This window comes from Chamaea fasciata, unplaced genomic scaffold (assembly GCF_029207755.1).
Source record: "Chamaea fasciata isolate MVZ Bird 193981 ecotype frontalis unplaced genomic scaffold, bChaFas1.0.hap1 SCAF_13, whole genome shotgun sequence".
Taxonomy (NCBI): Eukaryota; Metazoa; Chordata; class Aves; order Passeriformes; family Sylviidae; genus Chamaea; species Chamaea fasciata.
This window is the reverse complement of record NW_027094098.1, coordinates 1,687,810-1,709,177: the sequence shown is the minus strand read 5'-3', so window position 1 is coordinate 1,709,177 and position 21,368 is coordinate 1,687,810. Positions and strand designations below refer to the sequence as shown.

Sequence of the window (21,368 nt, the reverse complement as noted above, 5' to 3'; positions counted from 1 at the left end):
CCTGCTGCCAGCACGCGTGGCAGATCCCCGGCCCCACAGAGAGACTGGGCAGGCGGCGCTGGTGCTGTCTCAGTTTGTCCTCAGCGGGGTCTTTATTTGCCAGAGATACAGCGGCGGGGCGCGGGGCGGCGGCGGCAGCCGCGGGCAGAGCCGGCCCTGCAGGCATGCAGCTGCGAGGGGGGAAGCGGGGACCGGGGAGGGGGCACGGGAGGGGGCAGCGGGGGTCCTCCAGGCACAACGCGTGGGGGGCCGTGCGGCTGCCCTCGGGCGGGGGTCCCCGTGTTCCCCGCCGGGGATCCCGGGACGGAGGGGGGGGGGGTCTCCGGAACGGCCCCCGCTCCGTCCCGCGCGGCCCCGCCTGCGGTCCCGCACATGCACGCGTGTCCCGGGGGACCCCGCGACGCCCCCCTAGCGCTGCGCGGCGTGCGGCCGAGGGGGGCTGCCCCGCGTCTCTGGGCATCCCCGGGGGAGGGGGACGGCGGCGGGGGACAGACTGAGAGAGCTGGGAGGACACGGGGGAACGGGCGCCATGCAGGGCTCTGCCCCGCGGCCGGCTGTCCGGCGGGGCACGTAGAAAAGGGGGCGCAGGCGGGGTCGGGGGCCATGCCGGGGCTATGTACAGGGGCGCGGGGGCCGCTCAGCCGCTCTGCTCACTGGGGGGCTCGGCGGCGGCCCCGACCTCGTTACACGTGTTGTTGGCCGGTGTGCCGGGGGCCGGGGGCTGCGCGGCGGCCGGCGGCGTGCCGGGGGCTGCGGGCTCCGGGGCGGTGGCGGCGGGGACTGCGGGCTCCGTGGCGGGGGCTGGGGCCGTGGCCGTGTCGGGCTCTGTGGCCGCGGGCTCCGCGGCGGCGGGAGCCGGGGCCGCGGCCGTGGTGGCCGCCGGGGCCGTGGTGGCCGCCGGGGCCGCTGCCGAGGCTGGGGTCGCTGCCGGGGCCGCTGCCGAGGCTGGGGTCGCTGCCGGGGCCGCTGCTGAGGCTGGGGTCGCTGCCGGGGCTGCTGCCGAGGCTGGTGTCGCTGCCGGGGCCGCTGCCGAGGCTGGGGTCGCTGCCGGGGCCGCCGCCGTCTCCGTCTGCTCGGGCGCCCGCAGGCGTTTCATGAGCGTGGTCACTCGCACGGCTTTCTGCGGGGCAGAGACGGGGGAATGTGGGGCTGTCGGACAGGCAGGAACCGGCAGCTTTACCAGGCTCACAGCCCCATGGTGGGGGACCGGCCTCGGCTGAGAGGGGACACAGAGGCACGGCACACCCACACCCACCTTCCACTTGGCCCGGGCGAAGTTCTTCTCGATCTGGGCACAGACGCCATCCTTGATGTTCTTGTCAGAGGCAGCGTTCCCAGAGATCCTGGAGAGGCAGTAAGGGGTGAGTAGCCCCCACCAGCCTCCCTGGCTCCCCAGCTGACCCTGCCACTGCTCACCACTCATGAGAGATGGCCTCCTCCGCTGTGATCCTCTGGTCCTGCTCCACTTCCATCAGGCGCGTCACCAGCTCCTTAGCTGGTGGCACAAGGGGAGAAGTAAGTGCTGGTCGGGGTCAATATGGGACCCCACGTGCCCGCCGGTGTGGGGCTCACCCGCTTGTGAGATGTCATCCCAGTACGGTGGGTCGAACTCATAGTCCCCAGCCAGGATTTTGCGGAAGAGGTTCTTGTCATGGTTCTCGTAGTCATCCTCGTCTGCCTCCTCGTAGAAAGGGGGGTTTCCCGAGAGGCTGGGGAATGTGGTGGGGGGCTCAGTCTGGCCCCAGCCCCGAGCCCTTGTAGCTACCCTGTTCCTCACCCCACACTCACAGGATGTACATGATGACACCGATGGCCCAGCAGTCCACCGGCCGCCCGTACCGCTGCCGCCCCACCACCTCCGGAGCTGCAAGAGACAGAAGAGCAACCATCCCCCGGGGTCCCCAGCCACCTGGCCTCTTGACTCTGGGGTGATGGGGAGGGGGAGGCACCCACTGGAAGCAGCCAGGATCAGCTCCCAGGGTGATGGGGAATGGGGGGTGCAGCAGCAGGTAGTAAGGAGTGGATGGTAAAGAAAAGCAGGGACCTGCCCACCCCTGCATGCCCACCCAGCTGGCTCTCACCCACCCAGGTACTCGGGGGTGCCACAGGGCTCCTTAATGAGCCCGTTCTCCAGCTTGGCCAGGTGGAAGTCACTGATGACGATCTTGGAGTTCTTCAGGCGATTATAGTACACCAGGTTCTCCAGCTGCCGGTGCAGGGACTGTGAGTGCCAGGATGGGGGGCATGGCAGCACCCATGGGTGCTCCCACACCCCTGTCACCCACCTTGAGGTTTCTGTGGACGATCTTGAGTGAGTGCAGGTAGGCAACAGCCTCCAGCACCTGTCGGATGACATTGCTGGTGTCCTTCTCCGAGTAGTAGCCCTGGTCCAGGATCCAGTCGAAGACCTCCCGGCCAGTGGCCCTGCAGACAGCAGCTCTGCCAAGACCCACCCCTGGTGGGGCCACCCCCTCCCCCCCGCAAATCTCCCAAACTTACAGCTCCAGGAAGATGAAATATTCCTTGCGGGTGATGTAGACATCCACCAGCTGTAGGATGTTGGGGTGCTTCACCCTGCAGAGAGACAGGGGCATGGGTGGGAATTCCCAGTTTGCCCAGTAGCACAGGATCCCCTCCAGCCCCAGCACTCACATTTTGAGGATGATGATCTCATTTTTGGCTGCCTTCCGCACTTTCCGCCCATCCCGCTTCAGAAACTTCTTGCAGGTGTACAACTTCCCCGTCGTCTTCTCCTTGGCCCGGAAGATTTCACAGAACTCCTCCCTGCAAGGGTACCCCCAGACATCACCCCGTTCCTGGGGACCACTGAGACTGGGGTGCTTGGGTGGTCCCTGGGCCCACCAGCATTCCCCCCGATCCCAGCAGTCAGGGGAGATGCCACAGAAGTGGAAGAAAGCTGTGGCTCAAAACTACTTTGGAGGGGAAGAAAAAAAACAGCAGTGAGAAGCAACTGATATGGAAGAAGCAAATTGATAGGGAAGGGCGAGAATTTGCTGGTTTAAAAGCCTCAGAACAGGAGGGGTAAGACCTACTGCGAAGCCACTCGTGCCAAGGTGGAACAGCAGCACACCCGACATTAACATCAGCACAGCAGTCGGGGAGAAAGAAAGGGAGATGTGCCAGTAGCTGCAATATTTCTGTTCTATTATTAATGGTGCTTGAGCCCATCGGCCAGGCTGGAGCTGCAGGGGAGTCCCTGGGGGGCTTTTGGCACTGCTCCAGCAAAGCCGTTGGCTTTCCAATCCCCCCAACTAGGCTGAAATCCTCAGGGCCACTGCCCTGGGTGGAGGGAAACAGTGACCTGTGAGCTTTGGGACAAACTGCCCAGAGGATGGTGCAAGGATCTGAGAGCACCAAGGTCCCCACTGCCACGCAGTGTGACCCCAGCAGGTGTGACCCCTGTCCAAGCAGGTGTTTTGGAAGTTGATGGAAAAAATTCTGGTGCCTATTTTGTGGTCAAGCTGCTCTCAAGGGGTATGAGGGCTTCATTTTTTTTGCAGTGCATCCTAACAGGTTCCTCAGCGTGGCAATAAAAGTTGGGGGAAGCAGCAGTGCTCCACTGCCCCCCAAGTGACATCTGTCTTGCCTTTGCTGTAGCTGAGCCCTCCTGATTCACAAAATGCTCGAGGGAGCCAGGATCGCGTGGAATTGCTGCAATCCCTGCAAATCTTGAGGGGAGGGAGGGATACGGGGAGCTGCCCAGCTGCAGCCAGCAGCAGTGGGAAAGCTCACTGCCCTCCTTGGAGCTAGCTGTTAACATCCCCCATGCACCCACGAGCAAGAGGGACTAATTAGGGTAAAGCCACCCCAAAATACACACTGCAATCCCAGCCCAGCTGGGGACCAGCACCCCCAGAGCCCCCACAGGAAGTGTTGTGCCACTCCTCAGCACGCCAAGAGCCCCACACATGTGGCTGGGGTTTCCCAGGGCATCCGTGGGGCCATGGAGGGACCAACTCACGTTTTGATGACCTGGCCCAGGTCATATCTGTCGGTCACCTCAGACGGCTGGTTATAATCTTTCTTGTCTCCCAGCGTCACGCAGCCAAACGGCATCGCAGGGCCCGGTGCTGGCAGGGCAGGGAGAGGCAGTGAGTGCCCTGGCACTGCTGCCCCCCCTGGAGCCACAGCAGACCCTCCCGAGCTGTGCTAATTAACATGGAACCTGAGCGCAGCGGCTGCTCGTGCTCTGCAGCTGCTGCAAGCCGCCATGTGCCCAGCCCCACCGATGTGCATCCAACCCCGTGGCATCCAGCCTTTCTGCCTGGGCTCAGGCTGCCAGCACAGCCACAGGCTGGCCCCTCTGGCCCCAGTTTGTGGATTATTAATGATTAATTAGCAGTCAGGGTTAGCACAGTGCCTGGAGCACCCACTGGGGAGGCAAGCGGAGGTGAACAGATCCTTTCCTGTTTCTCAGCCCAGTTTTGCCCACGGTAACATTTCAGCAGACGGGGCCTCCCCAGGCAGAGCATTGTCACACATTGTCACATATGCAGTGGGTTACACCAGTCTCAGCTTTCCATCCCCAACCAGCCCTGACTGGCACCAGGCAGGTGGCACTGCAGCTTGGAGGTGCCAGCCCTCCTGCCATCGGCAGCGGTCAGGACACCAGCCTTGGCACACGCCAGCTTCTCCAGCCCTTTAGGAAGGGTGCTTTGCCCCTTGCTTCCCTCTTGGGAACCCTTCAAAACCAGATCCTTCTTGGAAGCTTCCCAGAAAAAAAAAAAATCGGTCACATAAAGTGATTTTTCCCCTTTCCCACCGTGTCACCAGGAGGAAGTTTCAGCTGACATTATTTTTTGATGGCTCAGAAGATGACAGGGCTGCCTGGGGCCCCCCAGCCCTCTCAGATGGGCCTGAGCGGGACCTTGTGATGGGAAGCTGGCACGATGCTGGAGGCACCCACTGCCCGGTGCTAAAGCTCCCCAAACACCACTCCGTGCTGTGCAGGCCTGGCTGTGGCGTGCTGGCAGCGCCCGGGGCCCCGAGGCAAGGGCTGTGGGCAGGATGGCTGCGGGATGCGGGAGCCGGCAGAGCGGGTACCCAAGCGCCGAGCCTGTTGCTATGGCAATGGGAGCTGAAGATGCAGAAAGCGGCACATCCTTTGGAGGGGGCAGGGACGGGCAGCACCCGGCAGCACCCAGCAGCACCCGACCCACCTGCAGGTGCACAGCCCCCCTCTCTGCTGTGCAGGCCCTGGGAGGAAGGCATGCTGCCTGCAGCACCCAGGGCATGCACTTAAGTGCTCCCTGGGGTGATCGACCCAAACCTGGGTGGGACGTGAGTGCGGTGAGCCAGGGAATGGGGGGATGCTCCTTCCTGCCTCCATCTTTTGGGGTTGACTGCCTGCGTACCTGCTGGAGCGATGCCTAGAGGATGGGTGCTCCCAGCTTGAAAGGCACCCAGGCACCATCCTTCCAGGAAAACCCGCACCGGCTAAGAGCACCTGCCCCAGTCCTGCTCAGTGTGCACCAGGTCCCAAAAGAGAAGCAGAGCACCCATGGGACGCCACTGCTTGTGCCACAGATTGGGTGAGGCATTCCAGCCTACACCTGACTCATCCCAGCAGCTCTCCCTGCAAACGTGCCCTGCCTGGCACTTCTGTGTCCCCATGCCACATGACACTGGCACTGCCGTGCCACTGTACCTGGCCAAGGGGAATGAGGGCTGCCCTGGCAGCTGCTGGAGGGGCAGTGGGCTCAATGCCACAGATGATCAGGGGTAGGGCTGGCCGGGTGAGCAGGCACGCTGCCAGCACTGGCGGCACGGTGCCAGGATTAGCTGGGAAAGGGACCCAGGTGGGATGATATATTGGGATTTTATTGCTGTCTCTGGGAGCACTCAGCTAATCTGCGCTCATAAAATTAGTTCTCATTGGTTTAGTGGGGACCCATCCTGCCAGGGCTGAGCATGGCCACTCTCCCTTGCCCCAGGCTGGCTTCAAGCGGCTCAGCGCACCTGGGATACCCTGCAAGGGAGGCTGGCACCCAGTCCAACATCGGGGTCAGCACCTGCACCCCACAGGTGAGAGCATCCCCACCGGGGCAGGGGCACCCAGGCAAGAGGTGGGCGAAGGGATGAGTGCTCCCTCCACGGGGTGCCGGGGGGAAGGCTCGGTGCTGCGCTGGCACCCGCACGCAGCCAGCACCCCCCTCCAAGTGTCTAATTTGGGAGCAGAAGCAACAGCGGGTGTAAGACAATAGCGGGGAAGTGGGTGGCCGGGTGGGGATGGCACGGAGGGATGACGCAGCCGTGCAACCCTCGCCAGCGGGGCCCCCCAACCCCCGACCCCCAGCTCTGCCCCACGGCGGGAGGTGCCACCGGATGGTATTTCATCTCCAGCCCCGCTTCCACCTGCAGCTGCCCTGGACATGTCCGTGTGGGGTTCCCCCGGCTATCCCGCCCCCACGTCCGGGGGAAAGAATGCATCGGGGAGAGGCAGAAAACGCAGCCGGGCTAAGACGGACCGAAATATTGCTAGTGCAGGCAGCGGGCAGGCAGCGGGCAGCGGAGGAGAGGCGGAGGGGCCGGGCGGCCCGGCACTGCCCAGGGAGCCGCCGGGCTGGGGTTGAGACAGGGCAGGGGGAGTCCCACCGCCCCCGGCCCGGGGCGTACGGAGGGACAGCCCGGGCCGCGCACCGCAGGGAGCTCTGCGTTTGGCCGGCTCGGAGCGCTGCGGCAGCGGGAAGGGAGCGGACTGCGGGAGAGACAGGTGCGGGGTCCGGGAGGGGATGCTCGGCGACGGGGGCACGGGGAGAGGCTCCCCGGTAGCATCCCCTGCCGCGGTGCCGGCCCGCTTCTCCGGGCGCCTCGCGGAGACGGGGGCGGCACCGGGGCAGCAGCGGCCCGGGGGGGCGAGCGGGGAGGCGCGGGGGGAGCCGGGCTCCGGCAGCTCTCTGTGCCCATGGCGCCCGTCGGGGCTCGGGGTCTGCGGGACACGGGATACCGGCGGGGGCAGTGCGGCGGCGGGCAGCCGTCGGGGCGCGCACGCACCGGACAGGGACACGCGCGGCCCCGTCGGGACGTCCCGGGGTACCGGGGGCGGGAGGAGAGTTGGGGGCAGCCCCGGGCCAGACAGTGACAGATGCCAGCAACGCCTCCCCCGCCGGGCCCGGCCCCCCTCGCCCCCCGTCCGGCGCGGCGCTCACCTGCACGCCTCTCTGACCGCAACGGGGGGCCGCGGCCCGGGGCCGCCGCTCGGGGGGAGCGCGCCCCTCCCGCCCGCCCTCCCGCGCCGGGCCGGGGCCGGGGCCGAGCCGAGCCGAGCCGAGCCGAACCGAGCCGAGCCGATCCCCGCCGATCCCAGCGATCCCAGCCGAGCCGTCGGTCCGTCGCGGCGCGGCCCCGCGCGCCCGGCGCGGCAAGTTGGGGGGGCGGGACCGTGGGGGCCACGCCCCCTTCACGCCCCGCCCCGCCCCTGACGTCACCGCCAAACTTCGCGCCCCGCCCGTGGGGACGGGTCACGCGTGGCGCTGGGACCGAGCGGCGCCGCGGTGGGCGAGGCGGGATACCGCCACACCCCGGGGGCCGGGGATCTCATGGGACCAGAGACCCCACGGGACCCCACAGTGTGCCCTCTGGGGTGAGCCGTGATCCCCTGGGCTGTGCCATGGCCCCCGGCCTGGAATGGGATGGGAGCAGGATTTTAGCAAAGCTGAGCGTGGTCTCAGCGCCACAGATATCTGTCCCCTGAGAGCACTAAAAGGGGACATGAGGATACGGGTAGACACATGTTCCTGCCTCCGTGCCATCATCCAGTGGGGACCAGGCAACTTCTCCTCCAGCAGCAGGGCCGAAGGCTCTACTCACTTCCCCATGACAGGGTTTGTCCTTGTCCCACAGTCTGGGGCAAGGAACAAGACAGGGACAAGAAATCGGCCACCCTGATCCTCTCACCTCTGTCCACAGCCCAGGCACGGGACCCAGCCTGGGGTGGGCAGCACGGCCCCCAGGGCACAGCAGCGCACCAGTCCCCTTCACCCCCACTCCTCACACAGTGCAGCCACGTGTGCGGAGCCTCCCCAGCGGCTGCGTGCCACACGCTGGCATTTGCTGCCCATATGGTGCTGCTTCCGAACTGCACCCCCACTTCCCTCCCCTCCCGCCCCTGTGCTCACCAGACCCCAGCTCCCCAAACCTCCTGACTTGCACTGTCCTCAGCCGCCACATGGGTGTGGCCATCGACTCCCGGGACCCACAGTCCCCTCCTCCCCTGGATGGGGAAGCCCAGGGTCCCAAATCCAGCATCTCCCCTCTGCTCACTGGAGACCCGCCAGCACTCCAAGGGAGAGCCAGCTGGGGTGCCTCCGGCACCCATCCCCTGTGTGGCACCGAGCCCTGCCAGCCCCCAGGCCTACCACCACCCATGCTGGATAATTAAGGGTGTGTGAGAGCGGGGGGAATTAGCAGGGCACTGTAGTTTGAGCTTCTAATCAAGAGTTTAATCATACCGGCTGGCAGCAGCGCGCCACGGTTATTAATCTCTGCACCTCGTGGGGACCTGGAGCGTAAGTCATAATTACCCGGCAGGCACCCGTGTGGCTCGGGGCTGCCCGGTGGTGGCTTGCAGCATGAGAAATGTGGTGGCACTTCTCCATTGTCACTTGACCCCGGCTCGTGCCTGGCACCTCCTGGCACCAGTCTCCTGGCCGTAGCAGAGCTGCCACAGGGTCCCGTCACTGTACTCTGGTCCCCTCCTGGTCCTGAGTCTGGTTCAGATCTTGGTCCACTCTGTGCCCTGTTTTGGGGTGATGAGCCTTGCTGACCCGAGTGGCATTTGTCCTTACAGTGCTGTGTCCCACTGCCCCATGCACCCACCCCCTTCCCACTACACTCCACAGCTGAGTGTGGGGTGGCATGGCTGGTCAGGGGAGATTTTTTCTACAGCACCTCTGGAGAGTGAGCCTAGGATGCCTGAGGGGTGGCTGCCAGGGTTGGGGCACTTGGCTGTACACCTCTGCCTCAGATGAGGGATGTGGGTTGGGGGACACTTGGACATAACCCCCTGCTTCAGCGGGGGGACATCTGGCTGCATCCCCCTGCCCCAGGAGGGTGCAGGGGGTGGAGGGCCAGCCCAGATGGTGCTGAGGGGAGCCATGGGGTGCAGTGGGTGGGGGTGCTCAGCCCGTTTGTTCTGGGGTGCAGTGGGATGCACGTTCAGCATGTCTGTGGTGGGGTGCAGTGGGGTGCAGTGGGGGGTGTTCAGCGTGTCCGTGACTCAAGCACCACGCGGCACCGCATCCCTGCGTGCTTGCCATCGCCATGGCAACCGCCAGGCAATCAGCGATAATTGCGCACGTCGGCCCGGCAACGGGGCCAAATAAACCCCATCCCTCCTTTCGGGGGGCCAGCGGGGAGCAAGGGGGGAGAAAAAGAGGGGGTGCGGCTGCTGATGGCCACCCCTGGCCCTTCACTGGGATGAGCAGCAGTGGGGGTGCACAGCAGTAGGGCTGCCCTCCCCACAGGTGTCCCATGGCACCCATGTGCCCTGGAAGGTGTCAAGGGGGACAGCCAGAGAGCCACTCAGCTCGGCCACCAGGTATGGTGTCCCCCAGAGTGCCACAGCTCCGCCAGCCCATCCCAGCTGGTGATCACACCCTGTGTGAGGACAGGGTTGCCCCACACCTGGCTGGGCGCTACTGACCATGGCTGCTGGTCCCCGGCCAGCCTGCTCCTGATGTGGCCTGTCCCTGTGTAGATGACAGTACAAAAAGCATTGTACCTCTGCACTGGCTTCGTCCCTGTCACATCCAGGGCTGGCTCTTGCCCCTGGAGCCCTGGTGGGGGAAAGGGGGCTTGTTTTCCACAGTGTACTCCTGCATCACAATGATGACATGGAATCAGGGTTTGATTCCCCTTCCCACTGAAAGAGTTTTGGGGATCCCCTGGGTCTCTGGCCATACCTGCAGCCGTAGGGACCAGGGTCCAGGGAGGCTGCTCAGGGTGAGGGGTCAGGGAGAGAACTGGCCCAAGGGAGAGAACTGGCCCCCAGGGAGAGGACCAGGACTGGGACATGGCTGACACTGGTCCTGAATGGATGCTGGGGTGGGGTGAGCCTCCCCAGCTGAGGGCTGGTGCTGTCTCAGGGGCAGAGAAAGGAGAAGAATATGTGCCCTATAACCTGGAAGGCTTTGGGGTAAAGTAAAGCTTCCTGGAGGACAGCAGAGGTCCCTAGGTGCCAACAAAGCTCCTGCGGGGGTCAGCAGATCTCCCCAGAGACCAGCAGAGATTCCCAGGGACCACCAAAGCTCCCCAAGGACCGCCAAAGCTCTCCAAGGACCACCAAAGCTCCTCAGAGACCAGGAGAGGTCCTCAGGGGTTACCAAAGCTTCCCAGGGGGCCCCGAAGCTCCTCAAGTACCACCAAAGCTCTCTGGGGGACGGCAGAGCTCTCTGAGGGCCATCAGAGCCTCAGGTGGGTGCAGGGGTGCCCCGGGCTGTGGGTGCCCCCAGTTCGAGCCAGGCGGGGAGGGCAGAGGGACGGGGCTGGCTGCGGGGGCCGGGGTGGGGGCAGCAGGGACTGGGGGTGCCGGGGTGCACCCCCCCCGCCGCTCACAGGCATCATTAGCAAAACTCGCCGGTTTCTAAAAATGGCACGTCGGTGCCGCGGCGGCTGCTCTTTACGCCCGCTCCCCAGCACCGGCAGCCGCTAAAAACAGCTCGGCGCTGCCTGCTGCCTCCTGCCACCTCTCACCGGGACGGCTGGCACCGGAGACCACTGCCTCACCCAAACACTGATCACAGTTTTCCACGTCCCCAGTCCAGCCCCCACCCCGTGGCACCCGCTGCCTGCACCCAGTGTGCCACCAGGAGCCCAAGCCCGCTGTCGAGGTGGCATTGCGGCATCCCCGGCAAACGCCGTCGCAGCAGATCCCCGGGCGATGCTGGTGGCGGGACCGTGCCCGGCTCTGCCTGTGCACCCGCAGCCCCGCGTGCGGCCACTCATGTTTTATAGATGGCTCCGATTTTAATAATTAATCCCTGCTAACGACAGCACTTTCCCCAAATAAAACATTTAAAGTGCTGTGTGTGCACGGCGCGTTGCCGGGATGGGACGCTGGCTGCTCTGCTGCAGCCGTGGCGGATGGGCACGGCACAAGGTGGCTTGGCACAACTTGGCACAGTGTGGCACGGCCTGGCATGGCCCCTCCTGCCCACAGCTCCACCAACCATGCCCAGCCACACAGCACCTCAGGGTGCTGCCACCCAGTGCTCACCTGTGTGTGCCCAGGTAGCACCTCTAAGACACCCCCAGGTGGGGCAGGGGTGCCAGGTGGCATGCAAGGTGCCACCCTGAGGGGTCACCTGCCTGTCCCTGGTGCCATGGCAGTTGGCACACTGCCAGCACCAGTCCTAGCTAGCAGTGTCAGGCAGCATCAGACAGGGGTGGGCACATGCCAACCCTTGGCATGGAAGTCTGGGCATTCGCTCCTCACCTCCTGCAGCGTAATTAGGGCAGGATAAATGTGGATTAACATGAAATCTGTCATCTCTGCAAGCACATTTATGGGAGGAGGGGGGCAGCCTAAAGCAGGGGCCCGCCCTCACACACGTCACTGTAACCACACCAGACTTGTCAGCTAACGAGCAGTTCACTGATCCCCCCCACTGCCAGCACAGACAGCCCTGCTCCCGCCAGGTACCCTGCTCCCACTGGGTGCTCCCACAGCTGTTCCCTGTGTCACTGGACAGCAGGCCTGGCACACATCTGCCACCCAGACACAGCTCTGGGCGCCCACTCTGCTTCGTGCCGAGGAAGGCAATAGCCAGGCTGCCAGTCCGTCCATCCATCCATCCATCCATCCATCCATCCATCTGTCCGTCTGTCCATCCCTGCATTCATCCATCCATGCATCCACGCATCCATCCATGCACTCATCCACCCACTGACCCATCCGCCCATCCATCTGTTCATCCCTCCATCCATCCATGCATCTATCCATCCCTGCATCACTGCACCCCATGAGCTGCTGGTGCCCCAGTCAGCCACCCCGGCTGCCCCCCAGGCATGCAGCATCCCCCAGTACCAGTGCCCAGCACCTCCCATTTCTGATCGAGCCCTAATAACCACACAGTGCCAGGCTCTTCCCACTCCCACAGGAATGTGGCAGCGAGCCAAAATGGTGCTGCTTGGCCTTGCATGTGCAAGATCAGCGCCTACACTGGAGGTCATGGTCACCCCAAAACCCAGGCCAGGGGAGCAGAGCAGTCGCACTGTGGGGAAACTGAGGCACGGTGCTGGCAGCTGCCCTGATGTGGGATGCTGGGACCCAGCTGCACTAAAAATGCCCTGGGGCCCGTGGGGGCGGAGCCGTGCAGGTGCGAGGCACCGGTGCAGATGGACAGCTTGGCTGATGGGACCTGACGTGGCCCCGGGCTCCGGCGCTGCTTAATGAGCAGCCGAGCAGGTTTTATTTAAAGCCAGTGTTGGCGGCAGGGCCCATGTGGCTGGACATGGAGCAGGAGCAGTGCTGCCCACAGCCACAGACCGTGCGTGTTTCAGCATTCCTTGCCCATCCTGGGCTTGTCCTGAACATCCCCTGCCCATCCATCCATCCACCCATCCATCCATCCATCCATCCATCCATCCATCTCAGACCCTGCCCTTGTCCCCTGCCCCGAACTCTGGACCTGCACCCAGGTGAGGGCTGCCCATCACTGCATCCCTCCTCTTTTCCAGTGTCCTGTTCTAGGTGATTTTTGCCCCAAAACTGGGGCAGAAGGGATGAGTTCCTTGCAAATGTGACACCACTTCCATCAAAAACTTCTCTCCATCAGGATGAGTTCCTTGCAAATGTGACATCTGCCACCACTTCCATCAAAAGGAACAGAAAGCCAGCTCATAGGGCAGCAAGCATCACAGACCCATGTGCATCTCTTGGCATGTCCTGAGGCATGAGCTGCACCATCTCCTGCACAGGCGGTGCTGAAGCAATAAACGTGTCATTAGGTGAAGGTGGTAATGACTCTTTGTCACCAGACAGCAGCCCCAAGCCTGAAGCAGTGTGCCCCACTGGGTCCTGTGCAGGCAGGCAGGGTGAGGAGCAGTAGATGGGCTGGGTGCCATCATGTCCTCACTGTGATCCTGGGCATGTCCTGGGCACTGTGGTCCCACGGGCACCTCAGTGCCAGGGACACTGTAATCCCATGTCCTGGGCTCCATGACCCCATGGCTGGGCATCCATGATCCCAAGAGCATCCTGATTTGATGCCTGGGCACTTATCATCCCAGGAGAATTATGATCCCATGGGAACTGCAATTCCATGCCCCAGACATCCATCATGCCACGAATTCCAGGGGCAGCATGACCCACATGCCAGTACTGCAGGGGCATCATCACCCCATGCCCAGGAGTATGGTGCTCCTCACATGCCTCATGCCCCACAGCCACCCTGGCCACGGGCTGGATGTGGCTGGGAGGAGGACTTTTAGGAAAAACCTCCCATACATCCCAAGGTCAGAGGGCCATGGTGGGACACAGGGTGCAGAGCAGGGCCCCAGCACGGCAGGCACTGGGGGGATGGTTCCAGGACGGCCGCAGCAGGGCTGTTGTGCTGGTGCCCTCCTTTCGCTAGCATAGCAAGACTGGGTGTCCCCTTCTCAGTGCCTCCCATGAGGTGGGTGCCCAGGAAGTGGGTGGGAAGACACCTCACCCATGCAGGGGCATGAGGGTGCTGCCAACCTTGGGCACGGCCCCCTGAAAAACACAGCCCCAGACAGGGAAAAAGTATAATAGTTTTAATGAGTGATTCGGCTGGAAAACTCCATGGGAGCCCTGGAAAGGCCAGGCCATCCAACAGCTGGGTATGGGGCCCCACAGCGCCCACCCACTAGGGATTGAGCCACAGACCCCATAGTACAGACTCATCACTGTGGGGCTGAGCCTTGCACCACCCAGCCTGCACAGGACTGAGCCCCCAGCATCCTGTGGTGTGGGACCAATCCTGGGGAGCAGTAAGCAGGGTCTGGGTGTGAGCCATGGGAGGGCACTCCACGGCACCCAGCTGCCTCCCAGCACCCATCCCATAGGGAGGGTGCCCCATAGCACCTGGCTGCACACTGCATCCCTCCTCGGGGGAGTGTGCCTATGGTATGTGGGGGTCTGGGAGACTCCATTGTGCAGGGAATCCCATCAGCAAACAGATGTGTTGTCCTGCTCCTCTTCCTTATCTTCTTCCTCCTCCTCATTATGTTTATCCTCATCCTCGCTATCAGGCAGCTGCCCCGGGGGAGCAGGGGGAAAGGGAGGATTCCAGTCCAGCTCGATGTAGGTGACAGCCAGGTTGACATAGTGCTCACCATCCAGCGTGGCCAGGACACGCTCCAGCTCACCCACCAGCCCGGTGAAGGATGGTCTCTCCTCGGGCACCGGCGCCCAGCAGCTCAGCATCACCCTGTACCTGCACCGACACCCCAGTCAGCGCTGGCAGCCCCCCAGGACAACCCCCTGCCACCCTTCCCACCCCCAGCTCCACTCACAGGGTATCGGGGCAGTGAGAGGGCTGTGGCAGGCGTCTCCCCTGCAGCAGGTAGTGGGCCATGTCGTAGGGGTCCACTCCGGCATACGGTGATGCCCCACGTGTCAGCAGCTCCCACATGAGCACCCCGAAGGACCACTGCCGAGAAGAGAGCTGCCATGGGCACACAGGGAGGATGGAACTGGGGAACAGCACGGGGAGGGGAGTCCTGCCTACCACATCAGACTTTGTGGTGAATTTTTGGGTCTGGAGGCTCTCCAGCGCCATCCACTTGACGGGCAGCTTGGCGTGGCGGTGCTGCCGGATGCTGTAGTAGTCCTTGCCAAACACGTCCCGCGCCAGCCCAAAGTCAGCCACCTTTACTGTCAGCGTCTCATCCAGCCTGTAGGACACCAGGTGGAGGTGGGGACTCCTGGGCACTCTCAGACCCCACCCCTGTGGTGGAGGTCTGGAGGGCAGAGCCACACTTACATGCAGTTCCTGGCTGCCAGGTCCCGATGCACAAACTTTTTCTGGGCCAGGTACTCCATGCCCAGGGCCACCTGCAGCCCAAAGCCGATGAGCTCCTTCAGTGTGGGGCTCTGTGAGATGGGAGTAGTGAGCATGGAGACCTTGGCACCCATCACCATCCACGCCCCTTGGGGTACCCCCTACCCGCTCCTGGGTGCGGATGAACTGGCGCAGGTCCCCGTGGCGCATGTAGGGCAGGACGACAAGGGGCAGCCCATGGCGGGGCAGGCACACCCCCAGCAGCGAGAGCACCTGGGGATGGTGGAAGCTCTTCATCAGGATGCCCTCGCGCAGGAACTCCTCCACCTCCTCCAGGTCGGTGATGCCTGTGGAGAGCTGAGCTGTGGATATTCTGCTGCTGTGCCATGGGAGCACACATGGGAGGGGGAGCTACTCACGGTGCAGGGACTTGACAGCACAGTGGAGGTCCCCCAGCAGTGGGTCTGTATAGGTGCCATGGTAGACGCTGCCAAAGTGCCCTGCAGGGACAGGTGGCACAAAGCTGGCACCACACACATTGGGCAGGTGACACCACAGCCAAACTGGGGTGCAGAGTCACCTTTGCCGATGACCTGGTGGCGATGGGTGACAAGCCGCTCCTCGGGGATGAGGATGTCCTTCACTTCCTCCAGCAGCTCCGGCTGCAGATCCTCCAGGCAGCAGGATGTGGCCCTGAGCAGGGGCATGGGGGATCCGCCACCCGCAGCACCAGCACCAGCACCAGCACTGCCGTTGGCACCAGCACTGGTGACTCGTGTGCGGGGCCCCACTGGGCTGGGAGTGCCTGCTGTGTTCAGCACTGCTGGGACAGGCAGAGGCAGGGTGAGGGCTGGCAGCACGCAGCGCCCCGCCACCCACCAGCCACCCACTTACCCAGCACCTCTCTGTAGTCGACGCCGGGGCGCTGGGTAGTGACAGGGGGGTCGCTCCGGCCAGGCTGTGCCAGCAGCTCCAGGTTCTCTGTACCTGCAGGCAGCAGTGAGGTGGGTAGGGGCTGGCATGGCAGGGGCCTGGGGGGCATCAGAGTGCCCGGCGAGCACGGCACTCACCCCGCCTCTTCCTCCAGCGCCAGTGGAACAGCACGGCAGCCAGGATGCAGCAGACCAGGAAGGTGATGCTGGTGCCCAGAGCCAGGCTGGCGGCCAGGTCCAGCAAAGTGGGGGGGGACAGCACCCAGCCCAGCGCCTCACAGGCTCCGTTCACACAGATCTGGAAGATCGGGGCTCAGCAGGGATGGGGTGGGGGGGACTGGGGCAGGTGATTGCCCACCCATGGGGTTCCTACCTCCACGGGGGCCCCATCGTGGGGCAGGCGCAGCTCGCGGGGCAGGCGGCACGTCACCTCGTTCTTCAGGACGTTGGGGTGGCAGTCCCGGCCCCCCACCGTCATGGTGATGTTCATGCAGGTGGCCACGGCATCCAGCCCCAATTGCTGCCCAGACAGAGCACCGTGAGCTCGCAGGTCCTGGAAGTGGGACCCTCTACTCTGGCTCACCCCACTGCCTCACGTACATGCACCTCGATCTCATCATCGCCGGGCTTGAGGCGGAGTCGCCTGCCCTCCTGCTCGAAGTGGAAGATCTTGGGCCGGGAGTAGTAGCGGAGGCGGAACTGCTCGTCGGTGCTGTCCAGCAGCACGCTCAGGTTCACCGGCACCCCCTCCACCTTGCTCTCGAAGGGGAAGGCTGGACTGTGGCACAGCAGCCGCTCCGGTGCCAGCGGGTCCTTACACTCCTGTGGGCAGGGAGATGCTGAGCACCGGCTCGGAATGTGCCCAGGGGCTTGGGGTGGGGTGGGCAGGGCCGGGGGGCGATGGCCCCGCACCCCGGTGCTTACTGTGGCTTGGGTAATCACACTGCCGGCTTCAAGGCGGATCTTGGCGCGATACACAGAGTCCAGGTGGGTGCCGATGATGGTGAGCAGCGAGCCCCTACAGTGGGCAGGGATCAGGTTCCCCGGGGTGCACATGGTACCCAGGGTACCTGCAATTCCCAGCACCTCATCAAGCCCGGCCAGGGCAGTGGGAGGACAGGGCTGTCCTCTTACCCAGGGGAAGGGAGCCCACGCACTCACTCATAGCTGCAGCTGGGGACGATGGCGGATACAGTGGGGTCAGGGCGGTACTGGAAGGGCACGGGGGCCGGGAACTCCTCCCCGTCGATCCACAGGGCTACCCAGGCTGCGCCCGGGCCACCAGCGGCGGGAGCCGTGCATCGGATTGTCCCATTGCCCTGACTGCAGACACAGCAGGCGTGGCTGGGGTGACAGCGGGACTGCAGGGGCTCCCCGTGCCCCCTGCTGGGGACCCCTCTGTGCCAGGTGGGGGCAGGACAGGGGTGTACCTGGGCTGCCCAGTCGGGGCACACTCGGAGCCATTGACCATCACCCGCCAGCTGCTCCCTGATGAGAGGTGTCTGCCAAGGAGTGAGAGGTGGGTGCCACCCCCCCGGGGACCAAACGGGGGGTGCAGGGCACTGACGTGGGGCTCCTAAGCAGAGACGGGGTCAGTGGGATGGGTAAGTGAGCCAAACACCCGCAGCCCTGCCAGGGGCACTGCCAGTGTAGAACCATACCACAAAGACGAAGCCACTGAGGGTGGCAGAGCCGTAGACCCGGAAGCCAGTGGGTCTGGTGGGTTCCTCCACAGCGAGCACCACGTTGGCTGGGCCCCTCACTGCTGCCGGCCCCCCTGGCTCCAGCTCACACACCAGCACATCCACAAACTCCTTGTGGCATGAGGTGGGCGGGGATCTGTGGGACAGTGATTGGGGATCAGCCCCAGGCCCTTCTCTGCTGCTGTTCTCCCCCAGCACCGCTGCACACCTGTAGCTCTCGCTCTCCTCTGGCAGCACGGTGCAGCCTCGCCGTCCCACTGCCACACGGTAGGCACCAGGAGGGCTGTGCCTGGGGTCAGGGTCCAAGTAGGAGCGGAAGGTCATTCCACAGAGTGTCACCCGTGTCCGACCCCTCAGCGGGGCACTCCGAGGATGGAACTGTGGGAGAAGCACCTGCGTCACCCCAAGCTCCCGACGTCCAGTGACTGTTGAGGGTCCAGAAATACCCTTCTCTGAGGAACACAACACCCATCCCAGGGAGGGGGTCCCACCACGTGCCACTCCATTTGCCATGCCCCTCCCCATCCGAGTGCTCAGCAGGTGTGAGGAGCAGGGGGGTGTGAGGAGCAGGGGGACGGCGGCGCAGACCTACGTCGGTGAGGACAGGTGGGCAGCTGTCCTGGACCCAGCGGCCGGTGCACTCATGGCGGCGCCTGCACTCGTCCCCGCACCAGCCGCAACCCATGAAGCGCTCGGCCCGCAGGCAACGCTGGCATGTGGAGAAGTGGTGACAGCCAGGGCCAGTGACATTCAGGAGCCACACCTGGGGATGGAGAGTGGAGGTGAGGGGGACACATGGAGCTCCATGCCCACCCTATGCCCCTCAGACCCCCCCGCTCACCTTGGCACCAGTGGTGAAGAACAGTGAGTGGCTTTGCAGCCCCATGGCACCTCGCACTGGCCCCGGCTCTCCCAGGGAGAAGTTGGACAAGGTCCGAAGGCAGGAGCTGGAGCGCCGGAGCACCATCTGCATCAGGGCAGAGCAGGGGGCTGAGCATACCCCACAGCCTGCCAGGATCTGCCACCCCACCCAATCCTCCATCCCACCTGGAAGATGCGTCCTTCGGCTGTGCCCAGGTGGGCCACCGTGGTGTCTCCCATGGTGGTGACGAAGAGGGAGGTGAGGAGGACACCTGTCAGCTGCCCGTTGAACAGGTCCACTTTGTGGGAGGCAGCAGGGATGAGGGTGGGCTGATCCCAGCAGTTGGTGTTGACCACCGGTGCTGAGAGGTTCACCTGTGGCCGAACATGGGGTAGGTGACTTGAAGCTGGCCCTGGCACCCTGACTCCCACACCCTTACAGGTAGGCACCAGCTTGAGCTGTGAGATATTTTGGGGCAGCACCAGATTGCTGAAGTTCCCCTCCAGGCTGGGAAAATTTTGGGGAAAAAATCACATCAGCAGGCCCTCCCTCAGTCCCCCATGTGGCGTCAGATCCTGCCCTCCCCTCCCACCCCATCTGGATATAGTTATTTGTGCTGGCACCACAGGATGCACATTCCAACCCCAGTTCTCCCTGACCCCTGGAGCTCAGTGAGGGGCTGGGGTTGAAGAGGAGCCATCGGGTCGCCAACGGACGCCCCCAGTGCAGAGGGGCTGTGGTCCCCTCTGAGTTTCCCGTGCCATAGCGTGAGTCAGCAGCAGTGAGCTGTCTGTTCTGTGCAGGAAGAGGAGGGGATTTGGCTGCACCTTGCCCTGAGCCTGGCTGAGGACACCAAAACTTGTGTCATGTGCTGGGACAAGGGGTCCCTGCCAGGGTGCCCACCCATCTGCATCCCGGCCGTGCTGGGGCTTGTACCTGGGACACGGTGTTCCTGCCCCGCGGCTGCGGGAGACGAGGAACCCCGGTGACTAATTGCACTTCCGCCTGAGGTTTATTTGCCCAGAGAAGGCGGTGGCTGCGCCTGGGGGACAAGGCAGGAGCAGCCCGCACCTCACACATCCCGTATGCGAAGCACCGAGGTCCTGTGGCTTTCCCACCCCTCCACACATAAACAAGCTGGAGAGGGTGGCTGGGGTCCAGGGACAGTCACCATGGGGGCCAGAGTCAAGGCTCCCAAGGAGGCCATACCAGGAGAGGAATTGGCCCAGTGCATGACATGTGGCAGAGTGCCCATGTGCTGGCACATGTACCAGTGAGGTGGGGGGCTCGACGGGATCCCCACCCACATCTGGCCTCCTCAGTGCAGCCGAGGCTGTCGGAACACTGCAGCCCCTGCAGTAGGTGGTGGTAGCTGCTGGGCTGATTCACACTGGGGTGATGCCGCTCTCCCCCTGACCTACCCCACTCCACCCCACCCCACCATCCATCTCACTCTACCAGTGTTTCCCAGCTCCTGAACCCATTTTCCCACATCCCAGCTAACCCCCAGGGTCCTGGGCTGGATGCAGCGCAGGGTGGAGCACTCACATTGTGTGGACAGTACTCCAGCGGCTGGAAGAAACTGAGCCCCCGCAGCAGTGGCTGGCTCCCGGTGCCGCAGCACTTCTCCATGCCCTCCTCCATGGCCTGATTGAGGAGGCGGAGGGGGAAGGCGCAGACGGCCGAGTTCTCCTGTGGCATTCGGCTCTCTGGCCAGCTCTCAGCAAAGGCACCAAAGAGCACCGTGTCGGTGTCGTTGATGCCGAGGTCACGGGCCAGGCGTGCACCAGGGCGGGCAGTGTGGGCTGCCTGCAGCACGTTGTAGGCGATGTCCCTCTCAGCATCCTCCTCGCTGCTGCGCCGGCGCCGGCGCTTGGACTCAAAGCGGCAGTCGAGGACGAGCTCGCGGTAGTGGCGGAGGTCCCGCTCGTGGGTGCTGAGCCGCGCCAGGCGCGTGTGGTACACTGTTGATCCCGGCCGTTCTGGCTGCACCATCAGGAAGTAGACGTGGTCGCCATCGGCGAAGGAGTGCACGTAGTGGATGGTGTAGTTGTTGCGGTACTGCGGCAGCACCGTCAGCCACTGGAAGTCATTTGAAAAGCCATCCAAGGTGCCCTTCAGGCGTCGGACAGACACTGACTGTGGGCTGTACTGTGCTGCCACGCTGCTGTTGATGGTGGAGCCGAGGTAGAAGAAGGAGGCATAGGAGGTGGCCACCACAGTGGCACTGGTCCCCAGTGGGCTGACCACGCAGTCAGGGCAGAACTTAGGGCTGTTGCCCGTGGCTGAGTACAGGCAGTGTGTGGCTGTGATGGCCACCTTACCGTCCCGCACCTCCAGCTGGTGCTGATAGCACAGCCCGTGCCGTGCCGTGCCACAGCTGTACAGCCACGGCTCCAGTGGGTCCAGCAGCAACAGGACATTGTCTGTGTCCTCAGGGCCATCTGTGGTGGCTGGACACAGGCGACAGATCTCACACTTGGCACTGCCCACTGGGCCGGTGACAAGGACGGAGAGCAGGCGCAGCTCAGGGCTGACCAGCAGGATGTGGTTGCGGACGGCCACAAAGACAGCGACTGGGCTGTCGGACTCTGTGAAGACAGCAACATTCTGGATGGGGCTGCCAGCATCGAGGCTGGGCAGTGTGTAGGGGACGGAGAAGTTCCTGGTGGAGCTGTAAGGGATGCGGGGACACTGCCAGGCACTGGCACCCAGCAGGGCCAGGACGAGCAGCAGCCAGGGGCACACACAGCGCAACAGGCCCATGCTGTGCAGTGCCACTGGTGTAGGGTTATCGACGGTGCTCAGCACCCAGCAGATTCAGAACATATGGAGGATGGGCCACCATTGCATCTGCCAAAATAAAAAAGGAAGGGCTTTACCC

General features: G+C 63.8%; 3 protein-coding genes across 3 annotated transcripts; 1 reads left to right on the top strand and 2 right to left on the bottom strand.

Moving 5' to 3' along the window:
• Positions 1-62: 62 nt before the first annotated feature.
• On the bottom strand, positions 63-7,254 carry CAMKV (CaM kinase like vesicle associated). Its single transcript, XM_066195299.1, has 11 exons — positions 7,170-7,254; positions 3,983-4,091; positions 2,653-2,784; positions 2,500-2,574; positions 2,286-2,424; positions 2,086-2,206; positions 1,789-1,864; positions 1,573-1,709; positions 1,417-1,495; positions 1,256-1,343; positions 63-1,120 (listed from the first exon to the last, which is right to left on the bottom strand). Exons 2-11 carry the CDS (start codon positions 4,075-4,077, stop codon positions 638-640), a joined length of 1,425 nt encoding a protein of 474 aa, XP_066051396.1. The 5' UTR covers positions 4,078-4,091; positions 7,170-7,254; the 3' UTR covers positions 63-637.
• On the top strand, positions 6,753-8,401 carry LOC136296517 (basic salivary proline-rich protein 4-like). Its single transcript, XM_066195665.1, has 3 exons — positions 6,753-7,347; positions 7,864-7,953; positions 8,142-8,401. Exons 1-3 carry the CDS (start codon positions 6,753-6,755, stop codon positions 8,399-8,401), a joined length of 945 nt encoding a protein of 314 aa, XP_066051762.1.
• Positions 8,402-13,770: 5,369 nt separating this feature from the next.
• On the bottom strand, positions 13,771-21,299 carry MST1R (macrophage stimulating 1 receptor). The gene is made up of 20 exons (XM_066195710.1): positions 20,033-21,299; positions 18,670-18,858; positions 18,464-18,589; positions 18,215-18,385; positions 17,831-18,000; positions 17,581-17,758; positions 17,350-17,495; positions 17,081-17,242; positions 16,844-16,937; positions 16,520-16,741; positions 16,293-16,439; positions 16,058-16,217; positions 15,882-15,974; positions 15,568-15,807; positions 15,407-15,487; positions 15,153-15,334; positions 14,970-15,079; positions 14,715-14,880; positions 14,500-14,636; positions 13,771-14,420 (listed from the first exon to the last, which is right to left on the bottom strand). Exons 1-20 carry the CDS (start codon positions 21,248-21,250, stop codon positions 14,153-14,155), a joined length of 4,260 nt encoding a protein of 1,419 aa, XP_066051807.1. The 5' UTR covers positions 21,251-21,299; the 3' UTR covers positions 13,771-14,152.
• Between the last annotated feature and the right edge of the window lie 69 nt (positions 21,300-21,368).

Excerpts from the sequence above, each read along its gene's own strand:
- CAMKV (XM_066195299.1), bottom strand. The coding sequence starts at position 4,077 with ATGCCGTTTGGCTGCGTGACGCTGGGAGACAAGAAAGATTATAACCAG. Across the intron at positions 2,425-2,499 it reads TATTTCATCTTCCTGGAGCT|GGCCACTGGCCGGGAGGTCT; the intron begins GTAAGTTTGGGA and ends TGCTGTCTGCAG. Across the intron at positions 1,710-1,788 it reads GGTGTCATCATGTACATCCT|CCTCTCGGGAAACCCCCCTT; the intron begins GTGAGTGTGGGG and ends CACATTCCCCAG.
- LOC136296517 (XM_066195665.1), top strand. The coding sequence starts at position 6,753 with ATGCTCGGCGACGGGGGCACGGGGAGAGGCTCCCCGGTAGCATCCCCT. Across the intron at positions 7,348-7,863 it reads CGATCCCAGCCGAGCCGTCG|TCTGGGGCAAGGAACAAGAC; the intron begins GTCCGTCGCGGC and ends CTTGTCCCACAG. Across the intron at positions 7,954-8,141 it reads GGCACGGGACCCAGCCTGGG|ACCCCAGCTCCCCAAACCTC; the intron begins GTGGGCAGCACG and ends TGTGCTCACCAG.
- MST1R (XM_066195710.1), bottom strand. The coding sequence starts at position 21,250 with ATGGGCCTGTTGCGCTGTGTGTGCCCCTGGCTGCTGCTCGTCCTGGCC. Across the intron at positions 15,808-15,881 it reads CGACTACAGAGAGGTGCTGG|TGCTGAACACAGCAGGCACT; the intron begins GTAAGTGGGTGG and ends CTGTCCCAGCAG. Across the intron at positions 15,488-15,567 it reads CCACCAGGTCATCGGCAAAG|GGCACTTTGGCAGCGTCTAC; the intron begins GTGACTCTGCAC and ends CTGTCCCTGCAG.